Genomic DNA, 15,226 nt, shown 5'->3' on the forward strand with positions numbered 1-15,226 from the left:
AAATACCTTATTTCCATAAGTATTCAGACCTTTTTCTATGAGACTCGAAAATTGAGCTCAGGTGCATTCTGTTTCCATTAATCATCCTTGACATGTTTCTACAACTTGATTGGAGTCCACTTATGGTAAATTCAATTGATTGGACATGATTTGGAAAGGCACACACCTGTCTATATAAGGACTCATAGTTGACAGTGCATGTCATGCCAAACACCAAGCCATGAGGTTGAAGGAATATTCCGTAGAGCTCCGAGACAGGATTGTGTCGAGGCACAGACCCGGGGAAGGGTACCAAAAAATGTCTGCAGCATTGAAGGTCCCCAAGAACACAGTGGTCTCCATCATTCTTAAATGGAAGAAGTTTGGAACCACCAAGACTCTTCCTACACTCTAAAAATAAAAGGTTCCTAGAGTATCCTTTAGGAGTTCTTCAAAATAAAACTGTGGGGGAACCTCTCTAAGTTCTCCAAAGAACCCTATAAAATGGTTCCTCAAAGGACCCCTTTCAATGGATCCTCGAATAACCTTTTGAAGAACCTGATTTTAGTGGTAAAGCAGAATATACAATTCCAACGATGATAAACTCCCAGCCGAGCCTACGTCCAATGGGTAGATCCTCTGGCATGTTGATTTTTAAACCTTTTTTATCAACGCATACATTTTTTGCAAATGTATGCCTTTATTACGATATTATTTATATTGCCTGAATACTCAACGATGATTAACACCACAGTTATGTGTGCTTCTGTCAGGGTTGTGGTCAAATGCATGTCATTTAAAGTCCATTGAGCAATTGAACAAAAATCCAATTCATTTTGAAAATGTTCCTTATTGCAAAAGCATGTAACAGAATTTGGGTATTCCAGAACTGTAATTTGCATGTAAATAAACATAACCCTGTTTTATGTTTTTAACACTGCAGATAGAATGCTCTGAGTGCCAGAGATGGTACCATTCAGCTTGTCTGGGGATGACAAGGAAGGATTTCAACAAAGGCAAAATAGAAAATGATTGGAAGGGGCCTCTTTGCTGTTAAATTAGAGACGTTTAAATAAATTACTGTTGTACCTTGTAACTACTTTAAATGTGTAACTGCTGCACTAAAAATGCAAACAGTGATTTGGTATACAATTTAAGATTGTAAACCTTGTCTAACTTCAGATAGAGCAAATTGCACTTGAAATTAACATTTCTTTAAAGTTATTGCAAATAAATGCATATTTTAACTTTTTTCTCAGACAATCACTGAATTAGATTTCTTCATCTTTAAATGCAATTTTTGAGATTTTATGTATTTCTGTCAAATCAAAACTGGATTTCTATTCAAGGCAAAGGTTGTAAAAGTATACTAGACATTTATAGAATAAATCATATCTAGTTTGATGTTTATGTGACAAATGGTGAATTAGTTATTGATTTATGCCGTAGTAGCAGCCTACAAGGTATTGCATACTGATACATTTTTTAAGAGCTCAACCTACTCGCGCATCGATTGGCCAGGTGGACTCTTCTGTCGGTTTTCATTGGTTTGTGGTAATAGTATTTCACTCATATTTTGCCATGTAATTTCCTATGAATATTGTGTGTGGTTGCTGGCGTAGGTGCGGATCATTTATAACATACGAAGTGGAGAAAGACAGTTGTCCAGACGAGAGGATGCGCATAAAATAATCTATTTTTTCTCCTCGCTCCCTTGTGAATGCCATGATGTGGGAATGGAATTTCTAACTGAGGCAGGAGTTTGCGTGTCCAAATGTAGACATTTGCATGTAACAAAGAGAAGAGGATAAACCACTAAGAATGTTTTGCACAAAATTGAAAGACCTGAAAATCTCTGGAGAATGTCCATTCGCCGGTATTGGTCGTGTGGACGAACCCGGAGACTTTGAGGAACGTACAAGTGACCATACCGGGGATGTACTGGCAATTTCCAAGGATGTGTATGGACATGTATCGGAGGTGCTACCTCAAAGGAAGACAAGCAAGACTAGAGTCAATCTTCATTCATTAGGGGAGAGCATCCGCAAGTTAGTATGTCCCGAGGTAAATTGAGATTGTGCTACAATAAATAAATGTCTCAAAAATAGAATCAGAATTGACTGTTGTGCACCGTTGTTGAGTGTCGTCTCAGAAGAGAGCAGTTTATACCATGGAGCATGTACAGTAACCTATCGGAACTAATCTCGAACCAAATGATTTGTTTGCTGTTGTGTTAATGTGATTGCAATGGGCCAAACTATAAGATTTCTTATACACATATATTGTCAATAAACTTCTGGACTTGTTGTTTTCCAGTTTCAAAGACTGCATACTGCCTTTCTGCAAATGATGAAACAGCATACGTTAGACAAGAAATGGTAAGAACTAAGTCCAATAAATGCTGGCGAAATTAACGATTTAAACTATTCTGCCCTGATATTTAATTATTGTCAAAGGTCATGATTATAAGAAATGACTATGTTCAGTTATGTTCAATTGAATGCGGTCAGCTATTATTCTTATTGAATACCTATTGACTGCGTGCCATGCATGGATGCCCCATGCATAACGACCTATATATGGTCAATCAGCAAGATGGCTTTGAAGAGAATACAAGGAATAGGAAAAATAGTCAAACCTTTGGTTAAGAAACAGTTTTTCATAACATTACATTGGATTTCATGGAATAGGATATCTAAACCCATTCATTCATGTGGTGAGTGCAGTGCTTACTAATATAACACTGATGTCATTTCTATCCACAGCCCTTCCGTGTGTTATGCAGACATCTGTCAAGATAGGACCTTTGATCGACCAGAGCATTTACTGGAGATCATGAAGAATTATTCTCTCAAAACAGGTATTGTGAAGGTGATCAAATTCAAACAACACTGAACATGAGTTGCTTTTATTCCGTTGTGGGTGTTGTTAACATCTGTTATATTCATGCCTCTGTGAAACAAGACACATTTGTACCTTGTGTGGACAATACAAATATTCTATTCTATTGTTTTCTATTCTTATCTACAGTATTGTATTGTATTTTTATTTACATCATGTTATTCTATTCTATTACATTTGCTCTCCTTTTACGACCAGGTATTCACATGGACGCTTTGAAAGTCTCCCTTGGCGAGGAGCTGTTCCAAACGTGCTTCGAAGAGGACAGCCATATTCTGCGGGTGGTGGGGGGAGCCCTCAGTGACTTCCTGAACAGCTTCAATGTCCTGTTGAAACAGGGCATCGTCCCAAACCCGCCAGAACCAGCCGCTCTGCAAGCCAACCTAGACAGAATAACAGATAATGTAAACAACGAAACAGCGTCGGTGCTGTGCCTGGACAAGGATCTGGGTCTGCACACCGTCTACTACTTCAACCCCGGGCAGACCACGGAGTTCTTCTTCCCTGGGGTCATCAAGGCGGCTGCCCGCCTGCTCTACGACACCACCGTGGAGGTGTTCATGGACATGGAGATGGACCTTCAAGGAGGCACCAAGGAGAGCGTAGGCCCCTTGCAGTTCCAAGCTGGGCCCCGGCAGCCCAGCCTGCTCTACTCGGTGGTGGTGAAGGATGCCAAGAGCCTGAGCCCCAGTCCCATGAGGGCCACGTCGGTTGGGACCATGCCCACCTCGCTCTTCTCCTCCACCTTCCCTTTCCACCTCTTTCTGGATCAGGACCTGGGCTTGTTGCAAATCGGGGACGGCCTCCGGAAGAGGCTTAGCCGGAAGGATGGCCTGAGGCGGCCCGCTGCCTTCCAGGAGAACTTTGCCATCGTCACACCCCAGATCAGGTGCACCTTCCAAGGCATCTTGACTATGCTGAACACACAGTTCATCATTCGGATAAAGCACCAAGGGGGCTCCATGGCCGATGACACAGGGAGGGTATGACCCTGTTTTGACTGGATATCAGACCTGGGTTCAAATAGTATTTGAAGTCTTGAGTGATGCTTCATTGAGCTCGCCTGGTTCAATGGAACCAAGTGCAAACCCACCTATTCGGCAGTCCAGGCAGGCTCAAGCTAACCTAACATAGCAGCCATAGAAAGACGCCTGAGTGGAGGTCCCACTATTGCTTTTCAGTGCAAAGTTAGGTGGAAAATACTGTATCCCTTGAAACATCCACTTTCTGTTGACTCAAGCAAACACTCAAAGTCTTTGATTTGCAAAACCATTTGAACTCAGGTCTGCTGGATATGACCCCTTGGAGTTGAGACGAATGCCTAACAAGGTATTGAAGGTTGTCTAATGCAGGTTTGATGTTAAAAATAGCCCTTCAGAAAGGCAAAATGCCACGTTGTTAATTAGTATGTGCTAATTAGCGGAATGCTCCCCCTGAGGTAGAGAACAATATAAGCCCAGGATGGAATTGGACAGCCGGGTCTCATAGACTAGACGTAACATAGTAAATCTAAATCCGGGACACTAAAATGAATATGATATGGTACGTTTGGTATGGTTACATAAGACGGATGGTTACTTAAGGCATAAAAAAAAGTAGGGAGGTTGGTCACGGTGGATGGGTAGGCGTATAACGCAAAGGTTGCAAGTTCAAATCTCATCACAGACAACATTGGCTAATTAGCAACTTTTCAACTAGGTACTAATTTTAGCTACTTTGCAACTACTTAGAATGTTAGCTAACACATCCCCTAACCCTAACCGTAACCCTTTTATCTAACCATTTCTCTAACCATAATTATTAAAGCTAACCCTAACCTTAACCCTTTAACCTAACTCCTAAACTTAACTCTAACCTTAACCCCTAACCCCTAGCCTAGTTAATGTTAGCCAGCCAGCAAATGTTAGCCACCTAGCTAGAATTCGTAACATGTCATACGTTTTGCAAATTCGTAACATATAGTACATTTTGCAAATTGTTAACAAAAAGGACATTTGCAAATTCGTAACATATAATATGAATTGTAATTCATAACATGTCATACAAAATGGCTGATGGACATCAACAAATGAATATATACCATACCAAACATAACATATTAAATGTGTCTTGGATTTACGTTAAGAATAATATGAAATGCTCTGAGAACCAGGTTGAATTGGAGGCACTATGTCAAATCAGTTCACCCATCAAAGTCTCTTATTTCTTCCAGTGAGTCAGACCATTTGTAGAACTACAAAGATATTCTGTCAACAGAAATAAATGAATTAGGTGTGACCATTCGCCTCATGCAGCGCGACACATGTCCTTTGCATAGAGTTGATCAGGCTGTTGATTTTGGGATTTTGATGTGCTGCTAGAGATTATTGTCTTGCTGGAAGATCCACTTGATCTTGTATTCTTAACAGTCCTCTGCCTCCTGGCAGCGGCAACCAGGTTTTTGGCTAAAATGTCCTGGTACTTGGTAGTTCATGATGCCATTGACTTTGACAATGGCCCCAGAACTAGTGGAAGCAAAATATCCCCATAACATCAAAGATCCACCACAATATTTTACAGTAGGTATGAGGTTATTTTCTACAAATGATTCGTTCTTTTGATGCTAAACCCACCACTGGTGTGAGTGTCAAAAGCTCTATTTTCATGTCATCTGACCATAGCACTGGTTCCAATTCAATTACCAATACTGGTTAGCAAAGCTATTTTTCTTCCATTGGTCCTTGGGCCCTTGTTAACTTTACCAAGTATCAGGACATTTTGACCAAAAACCTGGTTGCCTTTGCCAGGAGGCTGAAACTTGGCCGCAAGTGGATCTTCCAGCAGGAAAATAACCACTTAGCACACATCAAAATCCACAAAGAAATGGTTAACTGACCACAAAATCAACATTTTGCAATGGCCATCTCAGTCTCCATACTTGAACCCCATTGAAAACCTGTGGTTTGAATTGAAGAGGGCATTGAATTGAATATATCAGTCCACAAGAGCAGATGAAGGATATAAAGGATCTGGAAAGATTCTGTATGGAGGAATGGTCTAAGATCCCTCCCAGTGTGTTCTCCAGTCTCATAAAACATTTTAGATAAAAGCTCCGTGCCGTTATCCTTGCAAGGGGAGGGTGGTGGAGTTTTGAAAACAAGGGGTGCCCATATATATTTTTTAATGACTTGTTAAACAAAATCTCTTTCTCTGAACAATTGTATTTGAGAATACAATGTAGCTCACTATTTGTATAATTTATTTTATACAGTCTTTTTTGCTAATCTTTATCAAGTGTGCCAATAATTTTGGACATGACTGTGTATGTACCATTTAGCATGGAGTACCCGGACAAAGCCATTTATCTCATGTCTTGTTTCCCTCTCTTCTAGCTCATGGACCTGAAAGGCCAGATGATCTGCATCTCAGAGTCTAATGTCATCCTCTTCCTGGGCTCGCCGTGCGTAGACAAGCTGGAGGAGCTGACTGGCCGTGGCCTCTACCTGTCTGACATCCCCATCCACAACGCCCTGCGTGACGTGGTCCTGGTGGGCGAGCAGGCCAAGGCCCAAGATGGCTTGAAGAAGCGCCTAGGCAAGGCCAAGGCGGCCCTGGAGCACGCTCACCTCGCCCTGGAGGAAGAGAAGAAGAGGACAGTGGATCTGCTTTTCACCATTTTCCCGGGGACGGTGGCCCAGGAACTTTGGCAAGGCCACACGGTGGATGCCAGGGAGTTTGAGCATGTCACCATGCTGTTCTCGGACATCGTAGGCTTCACGGCCGTGTGCTCACGATGCACGCCTATGCAGGTGGTCACCATGCTCAATGAGCTGTACACACGCTTTGACCACCACTGCGGGGAGCTGGATGTATACAAGGTGTGTTACAGCAAGGCCCAAGGAAACTCAATCAAAATCAGATTTACCGGATACAACTAAACATTGTGGTTATGCTTTATTTTACAAAGTGCCTGGTAATTACTTGGAATGATGAAGGTGAAATTAAATTCATAATAATAACCACAGAATACATTTGTTTATGGGGATAGATTGAATTAATTGAAACACTATGCACCACCCACCATTTGGTACAATGTAGTGTGTGGAATTCCTCCCAATTAAGTACCAGAAAGTACCAGGTTATAATATAATTACTCAGTAAAACAGCAGTTAAAATGGAACAGCAAAAATGGCCTTACAGTGTAAGAAAGCAAGATTAGGTTTTTTATACAGCAAAAATTTACATTATTGAGAAATGGACTCCAAATGTGCCCAAATGTTGCTATAGTCTTATTCCACAACCCTTGTTACCAGTTTTGGATTGAATGAATAAGGCCCTCTATATAATCTTATGTTAATATCAACCGTTTATTTTTAGAACAACAATTTATGTTGTTGACTACAGACCCTTGCTGGCATTCCCATATTATGTTGATCCCATCATGAATACAGCTTCATTTGAATTGAATTAGCCATGGAGGTCTTAAGGTAAGATATGCTTCATGTTGCTCTTCGATAGCGTTTCATAAGAACGTGTTTACTGATATGAATCATTTGAGAGTGGAGGCTTGTCTACCTCATGCTTTTGCATAATTTAGCAATAATTCATCAATGTATTAATATAGACAATACTCAACAGTTATGTCTTGACCAAAGCAATTTAGAGAGAATAATAGTTGTGTATTCTTAAGTCATCAATAATTAAAAGGTCTACTCCAGAATAAGAGTAGGATCCATATAAAACAGATGCACAGGCTCCAAAAAGGGGAAAGATCATGGTTGTTTCTTCTTCTGTGATTTAGGCACAAAAGTACTTTAAGTTCATGGTAGAAAAGTAATTTTCGTTGCGTTCTCTCATAGATTCCACAAGTATTGGACAAAAATGACACAATTCCACCATTTTATTTGGGTTTATTATTTCTTAAAGAACAGACTGTACTTGTCTCATGGCCAAACTTGCTTGCTCTCAGCCAACTGTCTTGTAATCTGCGGGGAGTTTGGTTAATGTAATCAGTGTGTCACTGAAGTATAACAGAGGAGAGCAGCATGTCTGACAGATCTTTCGTAAAGTACTGGGAAGTCAGAGGTTCCTTTAGGACCTCTGTTTCCACTCCCGATCCAAAAATAGATTTTGTCTGCTTTCCAAATGGCACTCTAGTCCCTTTATATTGCACTACAAACACTGTATAGAATGCCATTTGGGACATTCGACTTTGTTCACCTCAACCACTACCACACAACTGTCGAGTGCTCTCCTGCTCCAGAGTAAAACACCTCCCAGAAGAACTATTTTGATGCTAATTCACACTGATTAAATTGGCCCTGTTGATTGTTTTAATGTGCTAGTGTTCGAATGTGTCAACATCTCTACCCGTAGGGGAAGACTGTGTGACAAATTAAAATAGGTACAGTAGTTTTTGCTCACTTGATTTGACGTGTTTTCCATTACTTGTGCTTCTCATTAGGAGGTTATGAATTGGAATGGTCTAACGCGCACAAATCAAGGAATTAAAAGGGCTAAAAAAAACAATCCTTCAACATAAAGTACTATGCATACACCATACAACTATTATTCTCTCTCTATACAGTCAATGTATAAATTAAGAACAGGGTCTGTAGACCATGGGGGCAGGTCTTAAATAAAAAAAGTTTAATAGTATTAAACAAGATATTATACAAGTCTTGTGATGAAGTCAACTGTATGTCATGTAGTTTGCCTATGGGATATTAAACTATTCTATTCTACTGTATCTAGGTGGAGACTATCGGTGATGCGTACTGTGTGGCTGGTGGCTTGCACAAGGAGAGCGAGACTCACGCAGTGCAGATTGCCCTCATGGCGCTGAAGATGATGGAGCTGTCCGATGAGGTCAGGACGCCCACTGGCGAGCCAATCAAGGTGAGTGTTACGGCTTACCTTCTTCACAGTGTGAAACCATCAATGGAAAGACCCTTTCAGAACGGCACTGAGTAGCACAGGAAGTTGCCTGGACAGTTTTGTACACAAAATAGATTTTCACGCTTTTCTACTGTTATGCAATTTGCTCAAAATGTAGATAAAGTTGTTCCCTGGTAGCTGGTTTTTATTTATATCAAGAATGACAATATTTTCATCTGAAAGAGAGCAACTCTCCATTTGGGCTGATCTATGACACGCTAGCACCTGCCCCATTAAGAGGGGAATGAGGCGACCTCAGAGTAATTTTATTCACACACACAGACAGAGATGTACATGGGGCTGAAGAATGGTAATGGTTCTGAAACAGGAGAAATAGAGGTAATGGATACAATGTACACAATACAATAAGGGTTTCCAACATTTTCCCCTTTTTCCCCATTTTCCCCTTTTCACATTTGATTAGTTATTGTTTATTGAGATAGCCTATATTAAATACACCACCAGCTTTTATAATTGATTTTATTATTTTGTTTAACTTGACAGACCTTGACAGAACTCATTACATCTTTTAGGTAGGCTATTTAATTATAATAATAATAATTTTGGAACTCTAGACTCGATTTCCCCAAAGGTTCTTCCGCTACCAAATATGTTTTATTATGACAATTTATATAAACTCTCAATTTAATTATACATATTCTCTTTTTCAGAAATTGATTAGATCAATTGATCGCGATAGAGTCACACATTGTATAAGATTACTTCCCAGCCCCCCAAGTGGGGCAGTGGTCTAAAGCCACTAGAGATTCTGGGTTTGAGTCCAGGCTCTGTTGCAGCTGGCTGTGACAGGGAGACCCATGGGGCGGAGCACAATTGGCCCAGCGTTGTCTGGGTTAGGGGAGGGTTTGGCCGGCAGGGATGTCCTTGTCCCATTGCAGTGTACAGTGTTTCGATGAGACAAGACTGTAACTACCAATTGGATACCACGAAATTGGGGATAAAAACACAGATTATGGACCCAAAGAGTCAGTGATCCATGAATTGGATTCGTTCACTTTGCTACAGTTAATCATTAGCGTCATTGAACACAAAACAAGGGGTACACTACAAAGCAGGATCAAGGAGTTAGCCCGCTCTTTAGGAGAAGTTTAGCTTTCCTAATGAACTAGAAAATCAATAGTTATTTCTGGTTGTTTATCCAAAGTAGCTGGCTAACTCATAGATCCTGCTTTGTATTAGAGGACGACCGATTAATCGGAATGGCCGATTAATCAGGGCCGATTTCAAGTTTTCATAACAATCGCAAATCGGTAATTTTGTACACCGATTTGGCCCATTTTTTTTTTTTTTTTTTTTTTTACACCTTTATTTAATCTTTATTTAACTAGGCAAGTCAGTTAAGAACACATTCTTATTTTCAATGACAGCCTAGGAACGATGGGTTAACTGCCTCGTTCAGGGGCAGAATGACAGATTTTTACCTTGTCAGCTCGGGGGATTCAATCTTGCAACCTTACAGTTAACTAGTCCAACGCTCTAACCACCTGATTACATTGCACTCCACGAGGAGCTTGCCTGTTAAGCGAATGCAGTAAGCCAAGGTAAGTTGCTAGCTAGCATTAAACTTATCTTATAAAAAACAATCAATCAATCATAATCACTAGTTAACTACACATGGTTGATGATATTACTAGTTTATCTAGCGTGTCCTGCATTGCATATAATCAATGCGGTGCGTATCGTTGCTCCAATGTGTACCTAAACATAAACATCAATGCCTTTCTTAAAATCAATACACACAAGTATATATTTTTAAACCTGCATATTTAGCTAAAAGAAATCCAGGTTAGCAGGCAATATTAACCAGGTGAAATTGTGTAGCTTCTCTTGCGTTCGTTGCACGCAGAGTCAGTGTATATGCAACAGTTTGGGCCGCCTAATTTGCCAGAATTTTACGTAATTATGACATAACATTAAAGGTTGTGCAATGTAACAGGAATATTTGGACTTATGGATGCCATCCGTTAGATAAAATACGGAACGGTTCCGTATTTCACTGAAAGAATAAACATCTTGTTTTCGAAATGATAGTTTCCAGATTTGACCATATTAATGACCTAAGGCTCGTATTTCTGTGTGTTATTATGTTATAACTAAGTCTATGATTTGATTTGATAGAGTAGTCTGACTGAGTGATGGTAGGCACTAGCAGGCTAGTAAGCATTCATTCAAACAGCACTTTCGTGCGTTTTGCCAGCAGTTGCCAGTATTTCTGTGTGTTATTATGTTATAACTAAGTCTATGATTTGATAGAGTAGTCTAACTGAGCGATGGTAGGCACCAGCAGGCTCGTAAGCATTCATTCAAACAGCACTTTCGTGCGTTTTGCCAGCAGTTCTGCTGTTTATGACTTCAAGCCTATCAACTCCCGAGATTAGGCTGGTGTAACCGACGTGAAATGGCTAGCTAGTTAGCGTGGTGCGCGCTAATAGCGTTTCAAGCGTCACTCGCTCTGAGACCTTGAAGTAGTTGTTCCGCTTGCTCTGCAAGGACCGCGGCTTTTGTGGAGCGATGTGTAACGATGCTTCAAGGGTGGCTGTTGTCGATGTGTTCCTGGTTCGAACCCAGGTATGGGTGAGGAGAGGGACGGAAGCTATACTGTTACACTGGCAATAAATACTAAAGTGCCTATAAGAACATCCAATAGTCAAAGATGAATGAAATACAAATGGTATAGAGAGAAATAGTCCTATAATTCCTATAATAACTACAACCTAAAACTTCTTACCTGGGAATATTGAAGACTCATATTAAAAGGAACCACCAGCTTTCATATGTTCTCATGTTCTGAGCAAGGAACTTGAACGTTAGCTTTCTTACATGGCACATATGGCACTTTTACTTTCTTCTCCAACACTTTGTTTTTGCATTATTTAAACCAAATTGAATATGTTTAATTATTTATTTGAGGCTAAATTGATTTTATTGGTGTATTATATTAAGTTAAAATAAGTGTTCATTCAGTATTGTTGTAATTATCATTTTTACAAATAAATAAAAAAATTGTCCGATTAATCGGTATCGGCCTTTTTTGGTCCTCCAATAATCGGTATCAGCATTGAAAAATCATAATCGGTTGACCTCTACTTTGTATACCCCTTTGGTTAGCATGCTCCAAAAAGCAGGCCTAAATCACATTCAGGTAACTTCTAAAACACAACTTTGTGCCCTGTGTGGTCAAGAAGGCGCTGCCTCTCGAACACACATACAGAACACACACACAGAACACACACATATAATGCTGCAATCCAACGCTCTCTGCTGTCTATCATGGGACTGCCCTACTCCTTCGGAGAGGATGTTAAACGGATATCTTGACTCTACGGTCATTACAATTTCACTCGAAAGAGTAGGGGTGTCCTGACCCCATTTCCATCATGGCCACCTAATCATCCCTGTCATTCCTAATTGGCATATGTCACCCCTCACCTCTACACCATGCTTTCTGATGTGTGCTGAGCCTTCCGGCACAAATGGTTGCCTTGCATGACCAAAGTGGGTGCCACATGGTGGTGGATGAGGTGAGTTTCCTCCCTACTATGAAAGCGCTTTGAGCATCTGGAAAATTGCTATATAAATGTGATTTCCCGAAAAGATATGAGTTGCAATGACTTGATTGTTCTTTAAAGAGTGTCTTGGAAATCTTACTTTTCGAATATACAAATATTTATATTGGATTTTAGTTGATTTCACCTTATAGCTGTCACTTCAAAGGAAAACTTAATATAATCAACAAAGCTTTGATTTAATGTTGTAGTTTTTCCCCTCAGCACAAATTATATATTTTTATTTACAGATGCGAATTGGCCTGCACACTGGCTCAGTTCTGGCCGGTGTTGTTGGCGTGATGATGCCGCGCTACTGTCTGTTTGGCAACAACGTCACATTGGCAAATAAGTTTGAGTCCTGTAGCGTACCTGGAAGAATCAACGTTAGCCCCACAACCCACAGGTGACTTAAAACTTCTGCAATTCCAAAATATTTTATAGTCAATTTTACTGCCAGATCTCCCTAAGCTCAGACACTAGCTAATGTTTTACATTTAAAAAATATTATATTTTGAAAAGTCTTGTGTTTACACTTTGCATTGATGATCACATGTATCATTATGATGTGGTTATAATGCATCATTGGACTTGTCATTAGCATGTATGTATTTATAATGTATTATTTTAATGTCTCATTCACTTGAATCACACTGTATATCACAAAAGTCACACAGTAAATTATGTTTTGTGTGGTGCTCTTCAAATGACAAACTACCTGACTCACTGTGATAATAAAAGATGCACTGGCATTCATCATAAGATAGACCATTAAACCCTATGTTGTCTACAGGTCTTGCCTGAATCTGTACTATTTGGTCATAGAATTTGAACCCTAATTTGGCTGCCCAACATTTGTCATAGTCACTAAAGCCAAGGTCTTTACTACAAACATTATTGGATGTTCAGTGTGGTCTCTTTATGGACACAGTTGAAAACAGTTTCACAAAACACTTGATTGGCCAGAAAGTTCACCCACCTGCATTCCCAAGTCTGAATCTGTCCCCGATTGAAAGGAAAGAATGAAAACCAGAAGGTGTATGGTTGTTCTCTCGGACTGTAATAGAATAGCCCTGGCATTGGGGCCTCTAAAAAGTGTGTCCAAACATTACCTGGGTATTTGGTAGCACTTCCATAAAGTCCTTCTTGCACCTGTGTAATAACACTGTAATTACTACATTAACAACATTGTTACATATTAACTGCGGTGCTCTTTATTATTATAATGCAGTTACTAAAGTAAGCTGTAACAATATGTTATAGTGTAATTACAGTGTAATTGGTTGATATGTTACTGTATATTTTTTGTAAGAAAGGCAAAACAACATTGTTCGTGTGTTTCAAGAGAACGTGTATAACTTCCTATCCAGTTGAGTTGCTTTTTGGTTTCAGCAACTGTGTTATACAATACATTCATACACACGTTCTCACAGTACAAGATAAATAGTTTATGTGGCCTTGCACAGGAAACAGGATCCAATGTTGATTGAATAGAGAGCCCCATAGCCCCCATTTCTATCTGCAGCACACACTAAAACGTTATATTTACATTCATAATGGTTCATTTGTTCTTTTGAGTTTCCAGATTGCTGAAAGATTGTCCAGAGTTCGTCTTCATTCCCCGGACCAGACAGGATCTTCCGCCAAACTTTCCGCCGGATATTCCTGGTGTTTGTTACTTCTTGGAGGATTTTGATCAATGGTCGGTCAAAACCACAAGTGACTGTGAGACTACTGAACCATGCTACAGCAATACAAACTTCATGGTTGAGAAAACATAGATAGATGATGAGACACAGCCACACCTGGGTTCAATTAATATTTGAAATCTTTGAGCGTTTGATTGAGCCTGCCTGGAGCGCCAAATTGGCAGAGTTTGCACTTTTAGCAATATTCCATTGCTTCCATCGTGCCATGCAAGCTCAATCGAGTAGAGTATTTGAAAGAAAACTAATATTTGTATCCAGGTCTAAATACAGCTAGCACCCGTTGCTGTAGATTTCTTTAGGGGATGTAGAAATGTTGATTATTCTCTTACAAAATCGCTAGATGTACATTTTGTATGCTTTCACTGGTTTATTCACCTCACCAGATTCACGTAATTTCTTAAAACTGTAATTATACTACAACTGCCTATGTAACTACCATGTAAATACATACAGGTATTAATCACACATTGGGATAGTCACCCAAATTACAAAATTACATATTGGTTTCCTTACCCTATAAGCAGTCTATGGACAAATTAAGAAAGCAATCCATGCTTTAATTTGGATTAACTGGTCTCCAAATGCAAGTCAATATCCCTGCATTTTTCGCCCCATCTTGTCCTTAGACTGCATACAGGCTAAGTGCCAAGGAAACCAATATGTCATTTTGGAATTTAGTTGAACTATCCGTTTAAAGAGAATTACACATGAACTAATGTCACGGCAATGCTAGAACACAATGAATGTGCTTCCATTCCAATTAATATTTATTACTGTGATTAGTTTTGTATTGTCCAAGCGACAATAAATATTGTGATTAACAGTTTTGTTCTACTACTCTGATGTTTGGAATATATTTTCAGTTTTCCTGCGAGCATAGTTATAGAACAGGTAACTGCCCAAATAATTGAAACACTAACATAAAATGCCTTAATAGGGCGTTGGGCCACAACGAGCCAGAATATCGTCAGTGCACCTTGGCATGGATTATATAAGTGTCTGGAAACTATTGGAGGGATGCAACACCATTCTTTCATGATACATTTGATCAGTTGATGTTTTGTTGAAAGTGGTGGAAAATGTTGTCTCAGGCTCCGTTCCAGAATCTCCCTTAAGTGTTCAATTGGGTTGAGATCTGGTGACTGAGCATATGGT

The 15,226-nt window shown here is 39.8% G+C and overlaps 1 protein-coding gene across 1 annotated transcript; it reads left to right on the forward strand.

Moving 5' to 3' along the window:
* The first annotated feature begins 314 nt into the window (after positions 1-314).
* LOC110497490 (guanylate cyclase soluble subunit alpha-1) lies at positions 315-14,894 on the forward strand. Its single transcript, XM_021573620.2, has 8 exons — positions 315-2,043; positions 2,296-2,357; positions 2,745-2,839; positions 3,079-3,863; positions 6,252-6,737; positions 8,614-8,757; positions 12,614-12,768; positions 13,948-14,894. The coding sequence occupies exons 1-8, from the start codon at positions 1,801-1,803 to the stop codon at positions 14,141-14,143; spliced, it is 2,166 nt and encodes a 721-aa protein (XP_021429295.2). The 5' UTR covers positions 315-1,800; the 3' UTR covers positions 14,144-14,894.
* Positions 14,895-15,226: the final 332 nt, after the last annotated feature.

This window comes from Oncorhynchus mykiss, chromosome 19, assembly GCF_013265735.2.
Source record: "Oncorhynchus mykiss isolate Arlee chromosome 19, USDA_OmykA_1.1, whole genome shotgun sequence".
Taxonomy (NCBI): Eukaryota; Metazoa; Chordata; class Actinopteri; order Salmoniformes; family Salmonidae; genus Oncorhynchus; species Oncorhynchus mykiss.